General features: G+C 36.3%; 1 protein-coding gene across 2 annotated transcripts; it reads right to left on the bottom strand.

Moving 5' to 3' along the window:
- Nucleotides 1-3,405: 3,405 nt before the first annotated feature.
- Nucleotides 3,406-25,481, bottom strand: LOC145694837 (uncharacterized). 2 transcript variants are annotated; one of them, XM_081771509.1, is made up of 4 exons: nucleotides 25,086-25,481; nucleotides 21,559-21,620; nucleotides 13,009-13,291; nucleotides 3,406-4,635 (listed from the first exon to the last, which is right to left on the bottom strand). In XM_081771509.1, exons 3-4 carry the CDS (start codon nucleotides 13,157-13,159, stop codon nucleotides 3,827-3,829), a joined length of 960 nt encoding a protein of 319 aa, XP_081627635.1. In that variant the 5' UTR covers nucleotides 13,160-13,291; nucleotides 21,559-21,620; nucleotides 25,086-25,481; the 3' UTR covers nucleotides 3,406-3,826. The 2 variants fall into 2 exon arrangements, with proteins under 2 accessions (XP_081627635.1, XP_081627634.1); XM_081771508.1 differs by lacking the exon at nucleotides 21,559-21,620.

Below are 25,481 nucleotides of genomic sequence, written 5' to 3'. Positions count from 1 at the left end.
GAAACTCTGTGACGGATTGTTTCTCGCTTTTTAAAAGTTTTTAATGGATTTTTCAGTTATAGAAGTAAAAAATACATTATTTCAAGTATATATGGCAGTATTGGAAAGTATTTTTTCTGTTCTTTATTACTACTGCTAATAATATTTTTTTCTTTGAAATACTTTGGTCGTTGCACAACGCTGCAACACTAACATTAGCCGCCACTGTCCTTAATGTTGTACTGTTTCAAGACTCATTGATCTGGCTTTGAATAGTAGATTGCTACATACAGTGATTCAAAATAATTTTCGTATTACAAATATAAGCAAATCTCGCGATACAACAGATACAAAACTCAAAAGTGTTTCGTTTTGTATTTGGTCCACATCATATCACATATGCTCAAAGTGGGTTCCCTTTGTCACGTGACACACATCTAGCCTGTAGTCAATTTCTTGCCATATACGCTGTAACAATTGTGTTAATGCAATAGCCTGCATTAATACAGTAGCCTCCGTGATGCGAATACAAAGATTCTGAATAGTAGTAGGTAAATGTAGTTGATTCACGTAGTTTGACAAAATTCCAGAGAAAAAGTAACAGAGTGTAAGGTTACGGGAACGTGGAAGTCAACGCAAGAGTTCACTGTCATCATCACTAGCAGCACTCCCAATCCATCTGGTGTAATATATTTAGTTTATGTCTGGTATCTGAGTGGAAATGAGGTAATGCTTCATCATGTGGATAAATGAAGCATGGATACCTTGTTTCAGTTATGGAAGAATCCATGTCCGTAACATTTGGGGATACGAAGTAATAGATTTGTGTGAACTTCGTACGAATCTCTCTCTCATGGTCCACAGTTGCCTCATTTACTGGAGAATGTCCGATTGACTTTCACTTATAGATACATCAATTTGCTTTAAATTCAGAATACTACTTACGGACGCTGGGTACATCTTTACCAAACTTCCTTCTAAAATTACGTTGTACACTGATAACTCTAGCAGATGTGAAAATTCAACACACAAAATGCCTTTCTGTCTTCATTGGTAGTCATGTTTTCTCCTATCGCCCTAGCGGCGAAAACGATAACTATGTGACAGTTTTACCAGTTACTATTTTTTTTTTTTTTTTTTTTTTTTTTTACTTTTCGTTTCCATTGATACCACTTTCATGTGTCTGCGTGTTAAGCGAGATTTGCTCAAGTTTGTAATAGGGGAGATCGTTTGTAAGTATACTATATATATATATGTAGCTAACATTTTCCTGATACTTTTTATTTATATATATATTCCTTTCAGACTGTTTTGTCTGCTACTACCTCATACCAATCTCCTTTTTTTTAAATTTCAATTGCATGTAATTTTCTTCTCTATACCAGGATCAGCTTGATCGTATTTATTTCTGATCATCTTACTCTTTATGGATCATTTTCTATTTTCACCTTTTCTCATATGCCCTTTTACTCTTGAACTATTCCTATTTTCATCGTTTCTCATATGCCTTTTTTACTCTTTTGAACCACTTCCTATTTTCATCCTTTTTTATATGCCTTATTGCTTTGTGTACTATTCTTACGAATCTTGCTTCTATCTTTTCAAAACTTCTTCAACTCTCTCTCTCTCTCCTGTTTTGGTCACATTTGTACTCAATTTAATTGCTCCTAAAGTGAATTGTGCCATTTGGCTTTCACTTGTTGCAGGGTAATCTAACTTCTTCCTTTAGTGTGAGAACGTCATTTACGGGGTCGCAGTGGCTAGGTGGTAGAGCGCTCACCTCTGGTGCGCGGGATCCCTACTTCGATCATTTTCCCGACAGGTAGATTTTGTGGTTGGATCAATTTCTCCTGGCAAACTTTCACCAGTTGATGATGAAATTAGTTGATCCAAAGCATATTCTCCACTATTACTATCTATGCACAGACTCTTGACTGGATTGCCAGAGTAGGAGTTTTCCTATTGACTTTCTATATATAAAAAAACTAGCACGTTATACTCGTCACATGCGCTAAATAAGCATAAAGTTGAACTGGGGTAATATGAAACAGCTGTCTCTTATTACCCCTTCAAAATTTCTAAAAGGGGTAATAAGAAACATGCCCTCAATTGACCTGAAATGTTTCAGCGATTTCCAAAATTTCTCATCAATCTTCATAGTCTTCGTCACAAAGTTACATAGCAGTCATTTCCACATTTCTAACTCACTTTTCAGAATAAAATTTTATTTTAAAAAAGTCACGAACTTCCGTGGTAAGTTCAAAGTGAAGGTATTTTTTCACAGTGTGACAATAATATAAAAACTCATATTAGTTCCTGTGCCAGTGGGGTAGGAAAGTAAAGATATTGACGTTGCCATTACTTATTTTTTTAATATTTTTCCTTTGATATTTAGGGTATATTTTGGTCATGTCTCTTATTACCCCGGCCTCCCCTAATAATAAAACCTTTTCCAGTGGCATTTGCAATGAATTAACACTTGTACGCATGAACTACAGCCTACGTTCTGTAAAGGTATAGCGCCTGTGCAAATTAGTTTCTAACATACCCCTCTTTCATTTGCAGTAAGAAATTTGTAACGTAAAATTACCAAATTTCTGCTAACAGGTTGTCAATTTGCGACAACTAGATATTTCTGCGTGTGAAAACTGGAAGGTATACCACGTAGGCACTGTTTACGATCATTTTTCCAAAGATGTTCGTTAAGTAATAGTTGGTAAATTATGCAATCTGTTTAAGATATTGTTAAAATAATATTAACACTTTTATATGCAGCACTTTTTTAAAATTCTTCCGAGAAATTTTGTCAGTAAGGTTTTTTGAAATTTTGTTCTTAGTTGACATTATGAAGCAGCATTGGTACATACTCGCAAGATACACGGATCGCTAGGATATTGCAAAGCCAACGGAAGTACATTTAGAACTTACTTATTGTAATAGTACGATTCATGTTTAATTTAAGTAAAGGTTTCTACTCACGCAGAGATAACAATGGCTATCTTGACCATAGACGTCTCAATGACGGTTTCTCATCTTCATCAGCACAAATTCCTTAAGGAAAAAACGTTGCCAGAATAATTATTTTGTGGGTGAATTTCCTTCTATATATATAGAAACGAATAAAAATTTCGGATCTTCGAATTTCTACTGATGAAGATGGCAAATCGTCATTGAAAGTCCTACGATTAAGGAAGCCAATGTTACCTATGGGTCCATACGAAGCAAAAGGCTTCGAACATTCGCTCGTGAAATGTAGGACACGTCTGTGTTTGAACACTATTACAAGAGAACTGACCAAATTGTTGACTCCTCTCATTTGATCAATTGGGTCGCGCTAAACGCGATTTTTCTTTTACAAAACATTACAGTATATTAGGTAGAACAATTAATCAAGTTTAGAAATAAAAATTAGAAAAAAATATTATAAAACATCGTTTAATAGTCAAATGTAACAGATTATTTCTTTTTAAAAAAGGAAAAGTCAGAAACAACGTATATATACATACAATAGAAGTACATTACAATAACCTCTGCAACAACGTATTTCACATGCAACAAACAGTATACATGCACATCTAAATCTCACCTGGTCAGTCATTCACATTTTGTTGAGAAGGTACGATAATACATGGAATGCATTTACTACAAAACAAGCGATAATGTGCATTTGAACATAACCTAATTTATTTATTATCAGAAAAAAAGTTATAAGAGTATCTTAAAACAATAAAATTTTCACGAGTTGTACAAATGCAAAAGTTGCATGTAATAATACTGAAAAAAATCCTGCATTCTTGATCCCATTTCACAAGTATTTTGCTCAAAATAAATAATATTTTTTTAAAAATTAAAATTCGGAATCATTTTGTTCGGTTTGAAGTTCATAGCGCCGACTAGTAGGTACCACTTGATCTATAGATAAAGCATGCGACCTTTCCAGGGCTGAACGCACTCTCAGTTGTTGCCGTACCAACGGACGCTGTTGATTTCTATCACAAGATCGTGGTACTGTGTGAATTGGGGGCAAAGTGGCAACACTTGCTCTGTAATTAGCTGGTAACGGATCACTACTGCTACACGAAGCTTTTACTTGACTCACTGAAGGTTGAGAACCCGATTTCATAAGCGTTAAAAACAACGAAGTACTTTTTGTCGAGCCAGACGCTACATAACCTTCGGAATGTTGTCGAGTTAAGCTCATAGTTTGGTCCCTGTTAAATAAGCTAAACTTTGATTTTCTACTCGCATGAGATTTGATCGGTGGTCCACGACTAGGATTCATAGAATTAATTTCTATCATTTTTGGTGACGCTTGTACTTTCCTTTCGTTGAGATCTTCCACACTTTCTAACGAAGTGCTGGACAAGCTTTGAAGAGAACTTGAATCACCTTCTAAACTTCTGTGCACATACCGCCTTTCGTAGTAAGACAATTCTTTCTTCAGTTTGTCTATTTGTAATTGCTGAGATTTGATTTCGTTTTGGAGCTGAATTTCACGCCACTTTTGTTCCTCTTTCAGCTCCTCGATTAATTTATTTTTGCTTTCTAGTTCCTTGCTTTGCTCTTCCACTTTCCTCGTTAAGACTGCATTTTTCTCCTCCAATAATTCGATTTCCAAACCCTCCACAGAACGAATGCTGAGTTTTGACTGTAAATCTGAAACAAAATAATACAAATCAATAGCTAATCTAATTATCAAGGCTGCAATCTGTAACATAGTATTCTATACACCACCAAGTGCCAAAATGTAGATTGAGAAAAGATTTCTTAAGCTGAACTACTAACATGGAATATTTACTGACGGATGCTATAGGATTCAGATTTAATATTTATAAAGATAAGAACATTTTATATCCTTATAATGAATTACAACATACTGTTTAAATGCTTCGCTCCTCCCTTCTTCGGGGTGATTTTTCTTCAGTTGGGTTCCTAAACGTATGATATGTTGATACTTTCAACGAACTTAAAAGGTTCGTTATCGAATTCTCTATGTCTGTGTGTCTGTCTGTTATTAGTTTTTTTTTTTTTTTTTTTTTTTTTTTTTAATTTGAGCCCTCCAATCGGTAGAGCATCAAAAACGCAAATAACGAAAAGTGATGAAATTTTTCGCGTCACTCTTACCATTCTCGAGATATTGGCCAATTTCCGGAGATTTAAGGAGACGTATCTCGCGAACCATAAGTTAAAAAGAGATCATATTGATGTCGATCAATACCTGAGAGGATGGTGAATATTTTGGTATCAAATAGTAACTGGTAGCCACTGGCCACCATTTAATATCGGTACCAAAATGTTTACCATCCTCTTAGGTATTGATTAACACCAATATCATCTCTCTATGACTTACCGTTCCTGAGATATTGGCCAAGAAATAGTTCTGATTTTGGGAGATTTAAGGAGCCATATCTCAGCAACCATACGTCATAGAGAGATCATAATGATGTTGATCAATACGTAAGAGGATAGTGAACATTTTGGTACCAAATAGTAACCGGTACCCCAGATATTGGCCAAAAAGTTCGAATTTCGAGAGATTTAAGGATCCATATCTCGGGAACCGTAAGTCATAGAGAGACAGTATTTTGCGAATTTTTGTGAGAAACAGAAGGTGCGTATAAAAAGATTTACTTTTACATGTTGGAACAATCACAGTTATCTTTCCCGTTCCATCTCTCCATTCTTTTTAAGTTCGTTCTGGCAATGCTCTTGGAGCATTCTCAACTGGTTTATTCTGGAAAATCTTGTAACTTAAAAATATATCATATACAAGCTCATTTCACACTTCCAAGTGATAAGGACAAAGCTGATGAAATATTCCTTCTTTAAACACTGTTACAAGGTAGAGAAGATTGGTCAGCGCAACTCAAAAAAATTCACACCGAAGAAGAGGGAGCTAAGCTTTGATACGTTTGTTTTATAATTCATTATAAAGATGTACGAGTAACATATTCTTAAGTATTACATGGAAGTCTTCGTTCATTTTTATTTGCATCCATTGATCACCGGAACACAATATTGCGCAATCGAAACATCGTATCTTACATAATACTGATACAAATAAACAAGAAGAAAACTTGAGATGTAATACAAACAATGCTAACTCATACATCATGATCGTTCAGATAATACATATTTACAAACACATTATGTATTTCATTGTTTGCTATGGACTTATGTTTTCACTTATTTCGTATGTTATTACTTCAGTGAAAATATACCCCCAAATTAAGAACACCTTCTTCCATATAAGAGAGGCATGTCAAGGTCTCAGATCGGCTTTTATCTTATGAAGGAGACAAAACGTGCGTGACACAAAAGACTGCAAAGTGATACCAGGTGAGAGTCTAACTAAGCAAAACCACCTCGTACTAGCCAATATCTGCATCAAGGAAAAAATAGGAAGATGAAAAAATGTTCCTGTTCGAACTAAGTTGTGGAAACTAGATGGGACAGGTGCTGAAAATATCCGAAAGGAAATTACCACACCGCAAATACTGCAAATGAAGGAAAAAGAGATGCACATAGAAAAGGAGTGGATCAGAATATCAGACGCACTCACGGAAACAGCAAGAAAAGTGTGGAAAAAAAGGGCCTCATTGATAAAGAAACGTGATGGTGGAATAAAGAAATACAAGCAGCTGTGAAGGAGAAAAAGGAACGAAAGGAAGACTCTAGTAACCAATAAGACCAGAAGGATTACAAGGAAACGAAGTATGTAGTTAGTGTAGAATAAGGCAAGGCTTATGATGATTTGTACAAAATCTGGAAACAAAAGAAATATATTTCGCAAGTGTGCTGCACCAAGAATGAAAATAACGAGATTCTAACCAGTGAGAAGATAAAGAGAGGTGGAAGGAGTATTTCCAAGAACTTCTTAATGAAGAAAACCCGAGGGAAACTTTTGAAAATCTACCCATGAATTAGGAACTTGTTTATCCAGTGGCTGTGATAGAGGTGGAAAATGCCATGAAAAAGATGAAAAGGAGTAAAGCTCTAGGACTGGATAATATCCCTATCGAAGCGTGTAGAAAAGTTAAGATAAAGAAGGAATACAGTGGTTTACTCGCGTTGTAAATAGGCTATTGGAAGCAGGAAATATGCGAAAAGAATATTGGACGACCAAAAAGAAAATGAAATGATATGAAATCTTTGAGTTTTACGTCCCACGGTTATGCCGGTTAGGCTAAAGGAGACGGTGATGATGAGTAATGAATGAAATGGTGGAATGAAGAAAGTGGGAGGAAACGGGAGAACCCCGAGGAAACCCACGAAAGCGGTGTTTGTCCATCACAAAGTTCACTTGGCGGGGGCTGGGATCGAATCCGGGACCCCAAGCACCAGAGGTGAAAGCTCTACCACTGAGCCACCGCGCCCCCGACGACCAAAAGGAGACTGAAACAGAAGTTGAATGTTGCGGAGATGAAGATGCTGTGGTGGATGTGTGGAGTGATGCAGAAAGACAAAAGTAAGAATGAAGTGGTCCGAGAAACAGTAAAAGTGAGACCAGCAATAGAAAAACTGCAAGAAAGTAGACTGAGATGGTTTGGTCATGTAAAAGACTTTCGAAATACGTAGGTCACAGACTGGGTGCTATAGAACTGAATGGGAAACAAGTGCGAGGCTCACCAAAGAAGTGGGGAGATTGTGTGAAGAGCAGTGTGGTATCAGAGTGGACATGACACAAGATAGAAATAGATGACGGAGAGCGATCCAAAAAGTCTATCTAAGCGAACTGGGAAAAAGGTTTCGAATAAAAATACCTAAAATTTTCAAATAAAATCGGTCGTCCGAAGAGTCGTGTTTTTAAAGGGTGGTCTAATGTTTTGCCAAGGACTTTCACATCAGAGCACAATAAGGTCTATCATGCATTTGTTGCTTTTTTCAGAAAAGTGTTTTTTATTAGAGATATGAAATAGAGAGGGAGTACCTTGCAAGGATGGTATCACTGAGGTAATAAGCGAAGATGTTCTCTTAGTAAGTTTTCTCGTGGCTGTATGGTTAGCGTACGCAGAAGAAAACGTGTGGGCCAGCGCGTTCTTGTTTTTGACCAAACGGTCCTTGTCCATCCCTACATTCGTCTGATTTATCTCCAAAGGACTTCATGCACGGTTTCTACTTACTTGACGATCACGAATTCCTCGACTTTTTCACGTTTTCCAGGTCTATGTATAATGTAAGAAAAGAACTATATTTTTACCTACCAGGAGGTTCCTCATCTACTGTGTAAACAAACATATTGGTCTCATGAGTTCCATCTTTAAGCTCTTTAACAAGCGCCTGGTGTAGTAGTGTATAGTCACATTCATTTTAGAGCAAGTTTCATAATCGACTTTACTATTTCAGGACCACAATAGACAATTTTGTTCATCTCGAAAGTCGGAGTCAAGCTTCCTCGTGAATAAGCGGTTAGTGTATGAGTCTCTGGCGTGTGACACCTGGATTCGATTTTCAGCGGAAGCTCATGTTTGGATCCCACGTTAAGGTGTAGGTCTATGTCTCATAAAACCTCGCTGCTGAAAGGGACGCTAAACTGAAATTCAAATCAAATGAAGAGCAAATCAGAAAGCTGGATTCAAGAGACCTACTCCCGTCGCGCGCATCATTTGGCTATTCTTCGGTTTTATTTATCTATTTATTTTTAAATGTGGGAGAAACTAATGACACAATTTAGCATTACAGTATATTAACACATCTTATGTATTCGTGGCCACATGGCTGGGTTCACAGACTTTCTTAATGAACGTTATTTCAAGGTAGCATCCGTCCTAGTCTATCAATGCCCCCCCCCCCCTCCTCCCAGCAGTATCTTTAGCGTTACATAGTTTGTGTCACAGTCAATGCTGTCTTGTTGCAAGTCCAGGCTTCTGTCTTATATCTATTGTATATTGACGACCTAGTTATTCATTGTCGAAGCAGATATTCTTTGTGGCATTTTTCAAACTTTTGACAGGCATTAAATCGTCTTCTACGCTTATCGAATGAGTCAGGCTTTCCGTTTTCTGCTGAGAAAATTCAGTGTAAACACTTTAAAGCCAATGAGCATGCTTTCATCCGGACATGTCTCTCGGACTAGTTTTTGTTTGTTCCTCCGTCCGATGTCGGGGTTAAAATGTTGATCATTGTTTGACGTGAACACCTCAAATTTGTAATTTTAAGTACGTTCGTCTCCGAACTCCGAGATAGTTTTCTTTACTTTCCTTCGTTCCTCGAGTGTTGATCATATTGTAGTCTTAAACTGTCCAAGTTAGACTTGACTTCATTGCTTTTATCAGCTTCTCATTCCTCTCTGCTGATAACAACTTCACATTATTCATAACCTTGGCATTAGATTTGTTACTAATTCTTCCGCGCCAGTCCCGTTGCTTTTCTTTAGGTTGAAGCAAACAAAGCGCAGTTACCCTATCGTCGTAGGAGACTCTAGAATTATGCAACCCGTGTGCGTTGCATTATTGACCAGCCGTACAATTTTCCTGTTCGTCGGTGCGCAGCTGTATGGCTGATATGTAGCACGTTCTCGGGTTTCTGGTCAATGGTACGTTGGTGGTGACAAACTTGTGTGACTGTCTCTTTGTATGCTGTATGTTTGTATTCTCCCAACATGGCTATTAACAACGCCAAGGATTGACTTTCGTTTGTCATTAAACGTCAGGGTACACAAGTACCCAGCAATATTGAAAAGTGGGAATCCAATTGTATGTGTCTAGCTAACCACTGTACCACGATAACATGACAACAAATTTTCTCAGACTACCTTAGTGATCCTATACCCCATATAAGCTTGAATCCTATCACCCAGTTTGCCATTTTTTAATGTATTTATCTTTTTCATCATCTTGTATGACTGTTTCCTCCATGGCAATTACACATTTATTTGGAAGCAATGTCCAAACAATCCCTTTTCTCATGTTACTCTGCGGAAGAATGAGGGGAAAATCGATTTTCTTCCTCGAATTACAAATTCGTAAGGATAGGTTCATTATTTCCAACTTAGACTGGAAGGCAATCGAGGCTTTTGTGAACAGAAGTGTACAAAGGAAATTTATGGAGATTTACTGAAAGCAAGAAAAGTAATACTGTTAAGAAGACAATTTTCTGAAATGATATGAGATGAAGAAGGCAACAACTTTTTGCCGAAACGTTCACATTTAGGCACAATTGGGATAGTTTTAACGAATACGTCAACTGCACCTAATTTGAACACAGGAATATACTGTTGAAGATTCCCACTTTAGAAATGTAGTTCCAACCCCTTGGCTCTTAAATATTACATAATACAATTACTCGTACATTACCATGCTTTCAGCAGTCTATTAGAATGTAGCAGTAACATCAAGTGTGTTGCACGTTTCCAAAACGTCTCTTGTCCATTTTACAAAACTTTTGTAAAATCAGTTTTTTATATTAATCATCTTAATTTCTACACCTGAAAATAAGCAAAATTAGTTTTGTAAAATGTCATATAATTATCTGAACACAATAAATGGAATAAATCATTTGAAATTAAGTATTGGCAAATCAAGAAACATTATTAAAAATAATAATAATAATAATAATAATAATAAAAAAAAAGGCATTCCGAAGAAATGGACAAGAGACGTTTTGGAATTACGTTACTCAAGTAATGAAACACAAACTAAGCTATCTAGCATTTATCGCCCTCAATATCACATCTAATTCTATCTTTTCAAAAATTCATGAAAAAACAACTTCAACATACATAAGCTGCTTCTCACCTTCCCATTTAACCGCTTAACTTAAAATCACGAATTATTACGTTTTTTTTTTCTTTTTCTTTTTTCCCCCTAAAATTACGATCACGAATATATTCGTGCAAAGAAAAAAGATCTGAATATAAATTTAAATGGCGATTCCTTACGTTCGCCATACGCAGCTCAATATATGGATGTCCGCTAGATGTGGGTAAGATCAAGGGCGCCGATTTCTCTCTAAATTTGGAGGAATCCACTCAGACGCAGAAGGTGTATATATGAGGATGTTAAGACAAGTTGCATTCAAATTATGCCAAATATTGTATATTCATAAATACACTAGGGGAGCCCACATGAGCTTTGGGGAAGGGGGGCGCCCCCAGGATCGGCGCCCTTGGGTAAGATTCATTTAACTATTTTCGGCTAATATTTCGCATTGGAGGCCAATGCTTATTGACGAAATGACGGAACTGAAATAGCATATCTACATTGTACCGAGAAATCGTTTCTCTGTTATTTCTGTCTGAAATAATAGTTTTTTTTTTTTTTTTTTTTTTTTTTTCAAAAGGAATACAAAAATTCGTAGTAGATTGAATGGAATATCTACTTATACTGTACTCATTTTCCCTACTGTTATTTTTTCTCAAGATGCTAGTGTAATTTGGTAATGTTTATGGTGGAACGTACATATTCGGAATTTTAATATTTCTTGCGGGAAAATTTAAATCTCAATTTTGATCAGCTTGAAGTTCAAGTAAATTGAACGAACTGAATAAAACATTTTAAAAGATTCGTTGTCGCTTCATGTACACAAAAAGTGTTCAAAAAAGTAAGACTCACAATAAGATACATCTGCTTTTATTAAATATACTCGTGGTTTTAAAATCGGTGATTTTCAAGTGCCTAATTCGGGCCTAAATTTTACACAATTTTAGAAATGTTTGCTTCCACGTACCTCTACCTTCAACGTACAACAAAAATAGCCAATAAAAAAATATATAAAATTTGGAACAACTTTTGGGAAAGAAAATTATAAGTTAAACGGTTAAAAACTACATACCATATATTAGTGTATAACTAAAATTCCTGAAAAATATTGCTTTCATTAGTATCAGCATTTTATACAATGCGATTCAACTCACCGAGTTCAGAATTCAAGTTCAAAATACAATAATTTGAAAACGCGAAATTTTTAGCAGTGGCTTCCTGGTATTCCTATGCCAGGAAAAACAACGATGTATGATGTAGCATTTTAAAGAGAAAGGTAGTGTTGCAGATAGAACTAGAAGCGGAAGATCATCCACAATTTCTATCCTGTAAATTGTGGAACCATTTTTTCCCACCATACCTGAAACTTCAGATATGCATGTTGATATTATCGCTCAGATTGTTGCTATGCGTGGTGAAGTTGAATGCTATTGCTGATTCCACCAGGACGACGTAAAGAATCATATATCGAATACGAGCATGAAGATGCTCCTTAAATTCTTCCAACATTGCTTGATCGTAAGATTTGTCCCCCCGTCGCTCACATGAATTGGGTTCACCAGATTTTCATTTATGCGATTATCTGAAGAACATAGTGTGCCACAGTACCCCAAAATGTTCCAAAATTTGCGGTACAACATAATAAGAGCCGTGCGTGACATTCCAGTTGCAAACTAACATGTTGCCGGGTCAGTGATACTAATGAAGGTCATCTTGAATATCTTTTGTAAACGTAAATGTCTTTATAATTAAAATAAAGTGTATTTCATGAAAAACGTAGGTATAACATACTATGCATAAATACTATCCTTGACCATATTTCAATAATTTCAGTTCAGAATTCTAGGACTTTTGAATCGCACTGTATTAAGATAATAAATAATGCTCGGGTTGAAAATAATTGAAGACTGTACTGTATATTCATGTTGTTCTTCACATGTGGAAATTAAATACGTATTTTCTTAGATAAGTTGGGGCTAGAGTTTCAGAATAAACCAAGAAACGTCTAGGACATCTTCTGGGAAAATTATAAAGTCCTCGTCAGGATGGCCACAATAAGTAAACTCTGAATATGTAATCATTCCACTATTTCAAATTCATTGGTAATCACATTAAGAAACAAAACAATGTTAAATGATACCAGAAATCCAGAAAATTTTGCGGAACACGCATCATTGGAAGATGCAGTTACTTCACTTTAGTTCATTCTAAAATCTGGAAAATTATAAGCTTCATACCTTCACTATTTGTTCAGCTGAAAGGTTTGCCTAAGTTTAACGAAAGCATGATAATTGGGCAAAAATAATATGGGCTATGTCATAAAACCTACCTGAACATTTCTGTTGCAATCTTCCCACTTCTTCGTGAAGGCCGGATAACATCACAGAATGTTCTTTTTGCAAGAACTCGATGCCACTTTTGGCACTATGGAGTTCCGCTCGAAGACGTTCTACCTCCATCTCCTTGATTATTATTTGCATTTAATCAATGTTGGGAAACCAAATTGCACACTGACCATGCATGGAACAAACTACATGTTTCCCTACATGTATCATAGTGGTGAAAAAAATATCAGCTTCTTCCTTTCCTATCCACCATTTTTAGAATACAACCTGAAATTACAAAAAAAAAAAAAAAAAAAAAAGTGTCTTAATCTTTTAAATAATAATATACTTAAACAGAGAAACAGTACTACAACTTATCTACGAACTGATCTGTTAAGATTCATTAATAATTAGCTCTCTCCCGTCACGAAAAATATACCGAATTGTAAAGATTGAAATATTGCACAATCCAGCAGCAGAAATATATTTCAAAATAATTCTATTTCCAATCCTCTAACCCAGTGCTATTCAACCGGGGGTACACAAAGATGTTTCTGGGGGTACGAAATCCTAAAATAAGCATACTTCCAATATTTATTGAATAATCATAGTTGAAGAAAATTTTGAAATTTCCCATGCCAATTTTTCGGATGCGCACTTTATCCACCCGTAAACAGTCTTTTAATTAGCACACTGATTGTCCTTTTTGGGGTCTCTATTTGCCTCCCCTTTTTAATCAACACAACATGTGTATTAAGTTTAATAAGTTCATTTTGATTTAATTTATTTTAAACAGCTTCAGAGGCACACAATTGGATGGCGAACTGTATATAGGGGTACGTGAGAAAAAAAAAGTTGAATAGCACTACTCTAACCCATGTAATGTCAGAGTATAAAGTATGCCTGGCAAGGTTGGCTGGTTTAAACCAGCTGTTTAAAAAAAAAAAAACTGGTTTAAACCAAAAAACAAAAAAAAAATGTTCGTAAAAGTGTAAGTGTTTGTAAAATCTTGATGAACATACATTTGTGGGTTATCACGTTTCATTCCCGTATATTATTCGTATTATATTCAGACCTAAATTCCCCATTCATTACTCAAAAAGATTATACTACAAAAGCAACTATTTTTTTACAAGTTTATAAATGTTTATTTTGTGATTTTTTTGTAGTTGTTATTATTGTTATGTAATTGCAATCGAAGAAAAATTTTAAATATTGTTTCGTTTCAATGTTTACTATTGATAAAATACATCGAAAATGACGTACTTCTTGTGTGTGTATGTGTGTGTGTGGGGGGGGGGGTCATACAGACCCCACGAGAGGCATTTAGTGAAATAAGTATCTATGGTATCTATTTATGTATAAATGAGTTAGAGCCAAAGTGGACTCAAATAATTCGTATCTTTATTCACTTTTCTTATTGATATGCAGATTAAGTCACTGTATTTCTTTAATTTGGACCAATAAAAGTCGTTGTTAACTAACTTGAACTAAATTAGTTCTTCTGTACTCCGTAGTACTTTGAAATTGTTCATATGTAATTCTGTGTAATGGTTTCACTTGTGCAACTGCTTATCTTTTTGTCTGTCTGAAATGACTCTTGACAGTTATATTAAGAAGCATGTAAAGATCAGTACAACGTATTTTTTTTTATTTATTTTTTTTTTTAAATCAGGATTCCTTCGTGAGTGAGTCGGCAGACGTATCGCATTTGTGGCCAATTAGTCCTGGTTCTGAGTTCAAATGGAGGACAATTTCTCTCGGATGTAACTCGAGAAGCAGTTTTTATTCCGCTTTAAGCTTATGTGACCCCTTCCAGCATAACCCGGTTGTTGCATAATAACATCATGGCGAAACAAACTTATTTCTGTCCATATATGTTATGAATATATAGAGCAAATCATTTAAACCATAAAAACCTGGTTTAAACCAAAAAAAACCGGTTTTTTTGTTTTTTAAATAAAAACCATGGTTTTTGCCAACCCTGATGCCTGGGACAACTTGCAACTCGAGAATAAGATGACCAATCTGAGCATGGATTTCTGTTACGTTTCAATCAAAGCAATTACAGATACAATAAAGTCATACAATTCTTGTTATGTTTTGGGCCTTCTCCTGATATCCCTCAGAGAATACGAGATGAGTGCCTGAGAAGGGTATTATTACCGTACTGATATGTAAGAAGAATTACAAGATGTTATTGTATTCACAACAGAGTTTAAAAAATCTCCGGGTACTTTCGGGTTTAATTGGGTTTTTTCGAAATATTTCAATCTCTTCGGGGTAAAAATGTTAAAATATGATTTACATTTCAAGACTGTCAATGTCACAACTTGCAACAATTCTCTATTCACTGCTGTTTTGAAAAGATGGCCGCCATTTTGAAATTTTATATTGGATCGCCGAGAAAATCTATACAGCAAATTTAGAATGTCTTGTGCTTCTACCTTCAAAATTTTAACTTAACAAGTCCGAAAATTGCACCCAATAGCATGGATACTCGCTATTTTGAAAAATGGCCGCCATTTTAAAATTTTATGCCGCCAAAATATATAGAGCTAATTTAGTCTCTCGTGCTTCTACTCTGAAAATTTCAACTTGAAAGACCGAAAATTGTGCTTTGTAGCGTGAATATCAGCTATTGTGAAAAAAAAAAGAAAAAAAAACCGAGCCATTTTGTAATTTTACGTTGGTATGCCGGCAAAATCTATACAGGAAATTTAGAGTGACTCCGACTTGTATCCTGAAAATTTAAAAGACCGAAAGTTGAACACTGTGTGGTACAGGCAGACAAATGAACAAAAATAGATCGAGTCTCAGTGACGTTCACCAAATAACTATATTAATTTAAAACAAAGACATAATTCATCAAAATGTATTATATGAAATAAATATTTTTCAACGTTCAAATAAATGCTTTTATTGTTGAAGTTCTCTTTCGATGCTTTGTGCGTTCAATTACGGGAATTTTCCGAGCACTTGTTGCAAGACGGTTTTGTTCCGAAAATTAATTTAAAACAATTAACAAAGATAGGCCTATAATTCATATTTTATAAAGTAAATGTTTCAAAATGTCTTAAATATCTTCCAGCGTAAAATAAATAGTTTCATTGTTGAAGTACTGACTTCCGACGCTTTGTGGAATTACCCGAACACTTCTTTCACGACGGGTTTTCCCTGAAAATGCAGCTTGCTTTACTGCACATCGAAACTTCCATTAATACTGAAGTTTGAATTCAGCACTTGAAATAGGAAGCGTTACGTAGTCTTCGGAGCTCCGAGCATTTAGCTTCTTAATTTTGACAAGAATTTTTACACTATTACTGGTAAATGCTTATTTGCAGAATGCTTATTTGAAGGTAGCAACAAATGACTGAACTAAACTGTCGTTGTTGGAAAACCAAATTTTACTGAGTACTTTTATCATCATCAAAGCTAAGAAATAATACTAATAGTTTTACTAATGTATTTACATATTTACTGTTAGTACCGGCACCTATGACCTTAAACCCGTCAACGTATGAGGGAAAACGTCCCTCGGCAGCGCCGAGTCAGGGAGCACATTATTCACGGAAAATATTTTATAAAATATAAAATTTGCATATTTTACTTCAAACAGACTATAAGTATAATCCATACTTTAATTTGTTCTATAATTATCTCAAGCTAAGGTTTTTTTTTGTTTGTTTTTTTTTATTATTATTATTTTTATTCATTCATTCAGTGCATTCAAAACTTTACAAAGGTCTTATGTTGAATGTTATTGTCTACCTTAAAGTGAAAGCATCTAATTCGCCCAAAGTAAGTTCAAAATCTGATTTTCAATGTGATCACCTTAGTTGTACCAACAATATACTAACAAAAAGGTCAAAAACCCAGGTGGGTTTTTTCAGGTGGGTCCAACCCTAATCCACAAGCCTTAACACAGTAGAATTTGCACAGAAAATGAAAACAAAGCAGAATGAATGTCTACATATAATTCCTGAAAACTAAAATAACGTAATTTTCATTAATGTTACCCTAATAGGCAACTTATTCTCCAGATATTAACAAGGAAACTTTTAGAAGCTTTGATGAAAAATATCTTCAAAAGATCTTGGTCATTCACCTTAAAAAAATAAACAAAAAAAAAGTCCGCTTCTAAACGTAAGGAGCTAAAATCTTTATGTTTGCTTCCATATGAAAGTAGTTTGAAGCTTTAGACTGGAATAAACATCTTAATTTGCCACAGAATATTCAGATTTGTTTGATTCAATTCCTCTATGGATGACAACGCAGCGCTTCTCAAATATGGGCGGGTGATTTCTTTTTAAAACAAGATCGTACATCACTAATGTTTGACACAAGCAATTACTTCAGTGCACATTTAATATATCTTGTGAGCAGCACCTCAGGGATTTTTTTCCTAGTATTAACAAAAGACAGCAATTTCAAGGAATCACTCACACCAAGACCACTATCATTATATATGGGGGATAGAATCACTGATTCCCGAGGACCACCATGGAACTCGCCGACGTGGACCGCCTCCTCTTAATTTAGGAATGAAACCGATAAAAGTCTGTTCGAATAGCTCTACAATACATACACGGAAAGTATTAGCAGGATTAAACTCACTGATCTCCAAAAATGTAGGCTATTAGCGTTGAAGCATGAAAGGAAGATGGGCTGGTAACAGACAGACCCTCAGCAATCATAGGAACACTGCAGCAGAGAACACCTTGTCACGCCCGCTACCTATCAATTTGTGTTTCAACGAATAAGATTTCAGTGAAATTGAAGATTACTTGCGAATACATTTCGGTTTCCACTGCAACAGAGATCTGCATGCACTCTTCATAAAGCTGTAAGAGAAACACAACACAGGAAGAAATGAAAATACAGAGGTTGTTCAGCCTACGTTTGGCCTATTTCGTTCCTCCCCTCTCCCGGGCAGAATGGACTCACCCGACCTGGCTCGTGGCGTTCTGCAGTGTTGTGCAGTGACTTCCTGGGAACGGAGTTGTTTCTCCGCGCGGACGACAATAACGCACAAAACAGGACCATTGTTGTGAGTGTTGTGTTAAATTTGTTTCCAAGTGTGTGGGTTTCCGCTCTGTGACCAAAATGCCGCCCAAACTAAGCCGGTTTTGGGAAGGCTATGTTGCGGCTCTTTATGACGCCCACTTTAGTGTTTCTGTCATTAGAAAACAGTGCAAGAAGAATGGTTGCAACATCAGTTTAAGTGGAATAAAAAAATGTTATTAAAAAGTACAAGGGCAACGAGGCTCCACCATTTGGATCACCAACGAAGTTGTCTAGGAAGCGGGAATGCACCAAGGCCATCTCCAACATGCAGAGGAAACTTCGCAAAATGGCAATGCAAGAAAATCCGCCAACACAAAGGTGTATGGCTAATCGCCTTGACGTGCCTTTGGGGACTGTGAGCCGGACGTTACACCATCAACTCAAACTGGAAAAAGTCATGAAAGCTCGCGGCCATCTTCTCACGGATATCCACCAAAAAGAACGAAAGTGTAACGCCCAGAAGCTGTACGAACGGCATCTGGCAAAACAAAGGTGGATGCACGTCGTAACGCTCGATGAAGCATGGATTTACCTTTCCGACTGCGGCAAATCGAAAGCCATCATGTACCGAGAGAAAGGCGCCAAGAACTTCAGAAGGTGGGTCCGTGTCTGTAAAAAATCCTTCTCAAAAGAATTCATGATCGTTACTGGCTACTGTTACCGAGGTAAACTGAAGATTCGTAGGGTGGCGAAGAACTGCAAAATAAATTCGCTGTAATTTTCAGGAGCAGATCATGCGGCCGATCTACGAGCATGAGATTCCAACAATGTACGAAAATGACGCCAATCTGGTGCGCATTCACATGGACAAGGCCTCATCACATATCTCACGATCGTCCCTCGCATTTTACAGAAAGATGGAGGAGGCAAGTGGTATACAGGTGATACCTTTCAATGAGGTACCTGTTAAATCTCCAGATGCAAGTCCTATGGACAATTGTGGATTTGCATTGGTGAAGCGGGCTTTGGGAAAACGGCGTGCGACAACTGTGGAAGGACTTTGGAAAGCTGTGCAAAGGAAATGGGACAAGATTCCTCTCCCAGTTCTTAGAGAAGCCCATTACAGTGGAAATTACGCTGTCGGGCTATTGCTAGGAACCAAGGGAAACACATCGAACACTTACGGACCTGGCGCCATGGATTCTTCTAAATTATTAGGTAAGTCGAAATTGGCCAAATGTAGACTGAACAACCTCTGTACAAACAGTTGCAATGGCTAGTAAAAAAACTGAAAAGGATTACCATCATTTAAGGACAAGCATTCCACTCTCTTCAAAGGATTTTCTTACCTACAGCCACGATTAGTTTGGATGAAGCCCTAGAAGCTATGGTATGCATTCAAATCTGCTGAAATCCCCATGGGCGAAAATTTAGATTTGTTATCCAAAAAGCTCCAGAACGAGAAATATACAGGATAACGAAATGGTGAACAGGCGATGAATGACAGCTCGCACCGTAACCGGGAAACTAAGTTCATATGCATCCTGGGTTTATTAATCCATGGACTGCGTAACGAGATAAAGTAGAAGACTGCATAGGCTGGAAATGAGTGTTATGCATGCATATAACTGCCTGTGAATAGTCACAGACCAGTTGCTTCAATTCCTCAAAGTGACTGACGAAACTGTTAATGCACACTGAAGACTTGCCTCATGTACCAATTAACGTCCATTCGCTACCTATCAATTCGTCTTCCACCGAATCAGATTTCAATGAAATTGAAGATTACTTCCGAATAAATTTCGGTTTCATTTGAGAAAGAAAAGGATAGTTAAGAGAACGGTGTATATGTTGATTTAGTTTTATGCCAGCAATCTATGGCGAGTAGCCGTGAGTAACGCTAGCCCCAGTCCAACGCTACGAACACATCGAGTATTCGCTTGTGCGTTGGACGAAGATGACTGGGTTTAGTTTCTGTAGACCTTGTTTAGGTAGAAATGTCCGTTTTCTAGGTCGACACATTCTTTGCTACAATGTTTCGCATCAGAGGCGTAAATTTTTTCGATAACAATGAGCATCCGGATTCCTTTCTCTCTATGAAAGGTTGCACAGTCCCTATACCAAGCAGAATGACTCCTTACAGTTAACAGAGTAGAGCTTGGTGGCTGTACAGAACTCCACACCATGACTCCCTGCCCACAATTCGCACAAATAACAGCTGACAATACTGCTGTGCCCGAAACGCTGGCACTTACAAGAAGCGGACTAGATACGTAAAGTCGAATTGTAAGGCGATAATAATCAGCGTTCACAAATTCCGGAAGAGTGCATAGACATGAAAATAAACGTTCAGTATGTGTTGAAATTCTTTTTTGTTTGTTTGCTAGTTTAAGTCCACTATTATGCACGAAGATTAAGGAAGACGGTGAAGATGAAATGAATGATAATGGTTGAATGACAAACGAAAGTGAGAAGAAACAGGAGAACCCTGAGTAAACCCACGCACATGTTGTTTGTTCTACCACAAACCCCACTTGGTGAGAACTGGAATCGAACGAGGGACCCACACGCAACAGGTGAGCGCTCTGCCACTGAGACACCACAGTCCCATATAAAATTATATTGAAACGCGAAGTTGTTTAATGCTCTTCAAATAGCTGCTCCCTTTGTTTCTTATCATTCGTTTCGACTAAGGTGCTATTTCCTAATTTTAGAATGTCTTTAACCTGTCCGGCTGTGTATGTAATAATTTTAGAGCCATGCCAGGACGGTGAGATTCCGAATAATTTTCAAATAATAATAAATGGCATTACTGCTGTATCGCCGGACCAATTTGAAAATCGAAAAAAGTGCCAAATTGTACTGCATTCGGTTATATTTGGTTGGATGCCATAACGTTACGTTAGACTACGTTACTAGGCGTGTAGTTCTACTATACGGATCCATCATAGAAGAAGAAGAAGAACAACAACAACAACTACTACAACTACTACTACTACTACTACTACAACAACAACTACAACTACTACTACTATTATTATTATTATTATTATTATTATTATTATTATTATTATTATTATTATATCCTGACCAGCCAACGAGTGCGGGCGGCCGGTTTTGGAACTAAAATGCAAGCAGCAGTGTTTCTAACCGGATTACTTGTAATCAATCTATCAGTTCTTTTTGTCCTGTTCGTAATAAATCACTTCACGCATATGCTCAAGTCATGGGCAGATCCAGGGGCCGGGGCGATTGCCTCCCCCCAGAATAGGATATTTTTTATTTTAAAAATAAAATCTAAGAAGTTCCACTTTTGTATTATAAATGTAAAATAAAACCTAAAATAGGTAGGCCTTACTTTTTTTACATTGCAGAAGTCAAATAAAGCAATAAATTGCAAGAAATTACTTACATTGGCGTTCTTGCGCAATAAAATGTCCACCTTCGAAATCGCAGGTGGCCATATCTGTTCTAGAAATTGCAGAAAATAGCTACTTCTCCTTTACTAAAGTTGTTTTCCTTTTTTTTTTTTTTCAATACACTCTTACCTTGATTTGACTTCGAATGACCGCTCCCCAAACATTCAGCCTGGATCCGCCTCTGGCTCAAGCTAAGACAAACAGTTTCAAAAGTTATTGAAGTTATTTGCAGAAAATTTTAAGTAACAAACAAACAAACAAAAAAAAAAAAAAAAAAAAACTACAACAAAAATACACCCTCTACATTAAACTGCGAACAAATTAGCGAGTAGCGTTTTGCAGGCTGCTCCTGTTTTATAATGACATCGAATAAAACGTAATCAATTTTTATACAATCTGCTTAATACACGGTAGAAGCTCACTGAATTGTCAATTGTTCTATGTTGTTCTTAAATTGGTAATTTCCATTCATATATCACTATCCACAATACATCTGCAGTACTGCAGGAATGGTTCATTACAACCACACAACTTACAACGTTCTTTATTAAGCGGAAAGAGATTAGGCTATGCATAACATACAAACTGCAATTTTTAAACACCGTTGGATACACTACAGAATGAAACTCTCCGCTCCCCTGTCCCACCGCGCTTGCCAAGAAACTGATGTAAACACAACAGCAGCGCCATCCTCCCAAAACCGCACTGCTATCCTGGTCAGGTAATACTACTACTACAACTACAACAACAACAACAACAACAACAATAACAGACGCCCACATTTTTCTTGCCCCTTTTACAATTTATGGATCCGTATAGTGAAATAAAGTCCATCCGCCTCCACATACAGTGCCGCTTATAACATCAACAACAACCGAAAAATACCATTCATTCTTACTCACAAACTGAAATAAATTCTCCGATTGACCCGGTAAATTTCCTAAAATTGGTCCGGCGATACAGCACTTTACCCATAATAAATAAATAAATAAAAAAAACACCCCTTTTTTGGCTCATAGTTCGGTAGTATAATCAGAGAGTGCCATTTTAAATATATTTCTTGTATGGACTTGAACAGTTTTTTTCGGTTCTTTGAAGGGAAGATCAATGCGTCTACAAGAAATATAGTTATTTAAAAAGATATAACATTCAAGGGACGATCAATCCTACAAGAAATTCAGTCATCAAAAAATATGACATTCAAGAAACAATTGATGCCCCTAATCTTGGTTTCTGTTAAATGTTAAAATATAATGTAAAAATTGAAACTAAAGGAAGTTAAGTAAATTATAAAAATCTTGTTATTTTGAAAGACTAAAATCTTCCTCATTGGCACGAGCCACGATATAGCAATGACTATACCGAAGTGGATTTCAAATTATACCAGTTTCCCGAGTCTGGCAGGGTTCTAGAACACAAGTTCCCCTTTCCATTTATTACACACTTTACAAAATGAAAGGTGTGTAATAAACAACGTACCTTGCGGGGCTCTAACCTGCCTTTACTCGCTAACGTTTGCTCGGCAATGCTATGTGAATATATTAAAGTTGGTACAGAAAAAAAAAAAAAAAAAAAAAAAAAAACTAGCTACTAACCTGTATGGAGGACATGTATTCTAGAACCTTCCCGCCGAGTCTTTACTTATTTATATCTAAATCTTGTCACCCTAGTCCACTCCTGTAACGTGTACACTTACCTTATTTTTATGTAATATGAAGGGAGAAAATCGACAGGAAATGAAATATAATGTGAAAGAAAAGAAACATATTAAAATAGTATGGAAATGGATTTAGATAATGAAACCAAAAAAATAGTTGTATTTCTTTTTAATCGCCAGAGGTAAAACAGCGCATTTTGCTGTTACTCTTACTAATTAAACGACAGTTGTAAACAACTACTTTGGAAGTGATTAAATATTCGAGTGGCTATGCCTTATTACCGGTAATTGATTTCACAATGAAATTGTATAAATAATCAAAATATATCTTACCTCTTACATGTATAACAAGATAGAAATACAAATGAAAAGTGTGCTCTTTACCACATACTAGCCTAAAGCATAAGGACGACATGATAAAGTGAAGTGCCATGTGAAGGCAGTGTACAAAGTGATCATAGAAGTGTTGCAAAGTTGCGCCATACGCAACACATGTGGTTTATGCCAAACGAAGTGTTAATTCCACTATCCTCGTTTGTGTGTTATACCCATCGTCGCTGACGCATTCCTGCATGGGCAACCTGCTACGCTCCTGTGCTGACTCACTCATGTACAGGTTTACTTTTGGCACACCACTAGAAAGAATTGTTGAAAAATTATAATTCTTTCACTAATTTCTTTCTTATTGTCCCCTAAAGGGCTTCCACTGGGCGACATGAAAATATTTCACTTGTCATAGATAAAATTTAAGGGAGCCGCCAGAAATAATTGTCGAAAAGTTACAATTCTTTTACGATTTGCGTATAAATACGGCTTTCGAATGTGTAGCATAAAAACTACAGTACATAAAACACAAACCAAGTTGTACTAGGTGACCATTAAAAAGCACGGGGTGAGGAGCAGGTGCGTCAGCAATGCACGAAGGGAGGGTAGTAGAAATAAGTAGGTTTTCCATTAGTAGGAGCTTTAATAGACTTGTTATGGTTTTACAACAGTAACTCTCCACTTGTCAATATAAAATACAGGTTCTATACATTATGCAGAAATATGCCGCCGGTGGAAAATAGCATCTAATAGTCATCTTTCATTTGCAATCACTTATTTTATCCGTCATAAAGGACTTGTAGTGATTTTATACTAGTAACCCTACACTTGTAAACCTAAAATACAGCTGTATTACTTTGTATTTAATAATGTCGTCTGCAGAAGTTTTTTCGGTCAATGTTCCGTTAAGGGGGTCCAGTGTCTTTGACACCACTTCTTTCTATTGATTTTCGTTTGATTACATAATACAATGTTATATTAGGTTATATTGGGTAGGTTAGGTTAGGTTAGGTGAGGTTAGCTTAGCTTACCTTAAGGGGGTCCAGTGTAGTTTTGAACCCCCGTAACGGAATATGGTCTTATAAATATTTCGTCATGCAAAATATTGAATTTTACCTGCAAATCTTCCAAAATGCGGTGCGCCCAAAAGTTACACCTGCACCCTCGATTAGATAACATTCGCGTCTTTAAGTGGCCACTTAGCACAAGCTGGTTTATGGTTTTAAGTTGATTTGTATTTTATGGACTGTAGTTTTTATGCAATATGTCCACACGTTGCATTAGCAACCAGCCCTCCTAAGTCAATCTGCACCCATTACTGCAACTCGACTCTTTATGAAACAGTAAGGGTACATTTCCTGTTTTGTGTAGGTAATATTTCGCACATGTAAGTACTCCCCTAAACTATGATAGTACGAAAGATTTTAACTCATTATACTTATCAAGGACACGAACCTGAATCTACTTATGTTAATAATTTGAGTCAATTCCATTAATTAATAATTACTTATTTTACAATAAAACACTACAATATCCAGTGATTTAATTTACATTAATGCTACACGCGAAATACGTCCCTTACATTTTACAAATGAATATATGTATGATTTGTTTAGATTCTCTGCTATGTTTAAACCTAAGATTTAAAATATTTTCTTAGAACTAAATCACTTACTTTTATACAATAAAAAATATTAACTTCATACGAGAACAGTCAATTCCACATGACAGCAAATCTCACTCTTTCCACTGGTTCGAAACATGAAAACAAAATATCGATAGTAATAAACATTAGCGAAAGTATGTTAAGGTCGCAGTCCGCTGAATCCGAGCTCAGTCTGTGCAACCTGCAACTGTTCTATCCGAAAGTAGTCACGGACGAAAGCATAAACATAAAAGACATAAGTAGAAAGTAACCAGAAATTAATAAAGAGCGTGTAACTACATTTGATGTATATGACTTAAAATCTGTAATTGGAAAATTAAATTCGATTGTTAATAAACTCTGTCATTGATATTAGAAACATAGATGGATAGAGCACGGAAACAACTACTGCGACTTTATACTATG

Source organism: Thermobia domestica, chromosome 9 (assembly GCF_964235325.1).
Source record: "Thermobia domestica chromosome 9, izTheDome1.hap1.1, whole genome shotgun sequence".
NCBI lineage: Eukaryota > Metazoa > Arthropoda > Insecta > Zygentoma > Lepismatidae > Thermobia > Thermobia domestica.
This window is presented reverse-complemented; position numbering and strand designations above follow the sequence as displayed.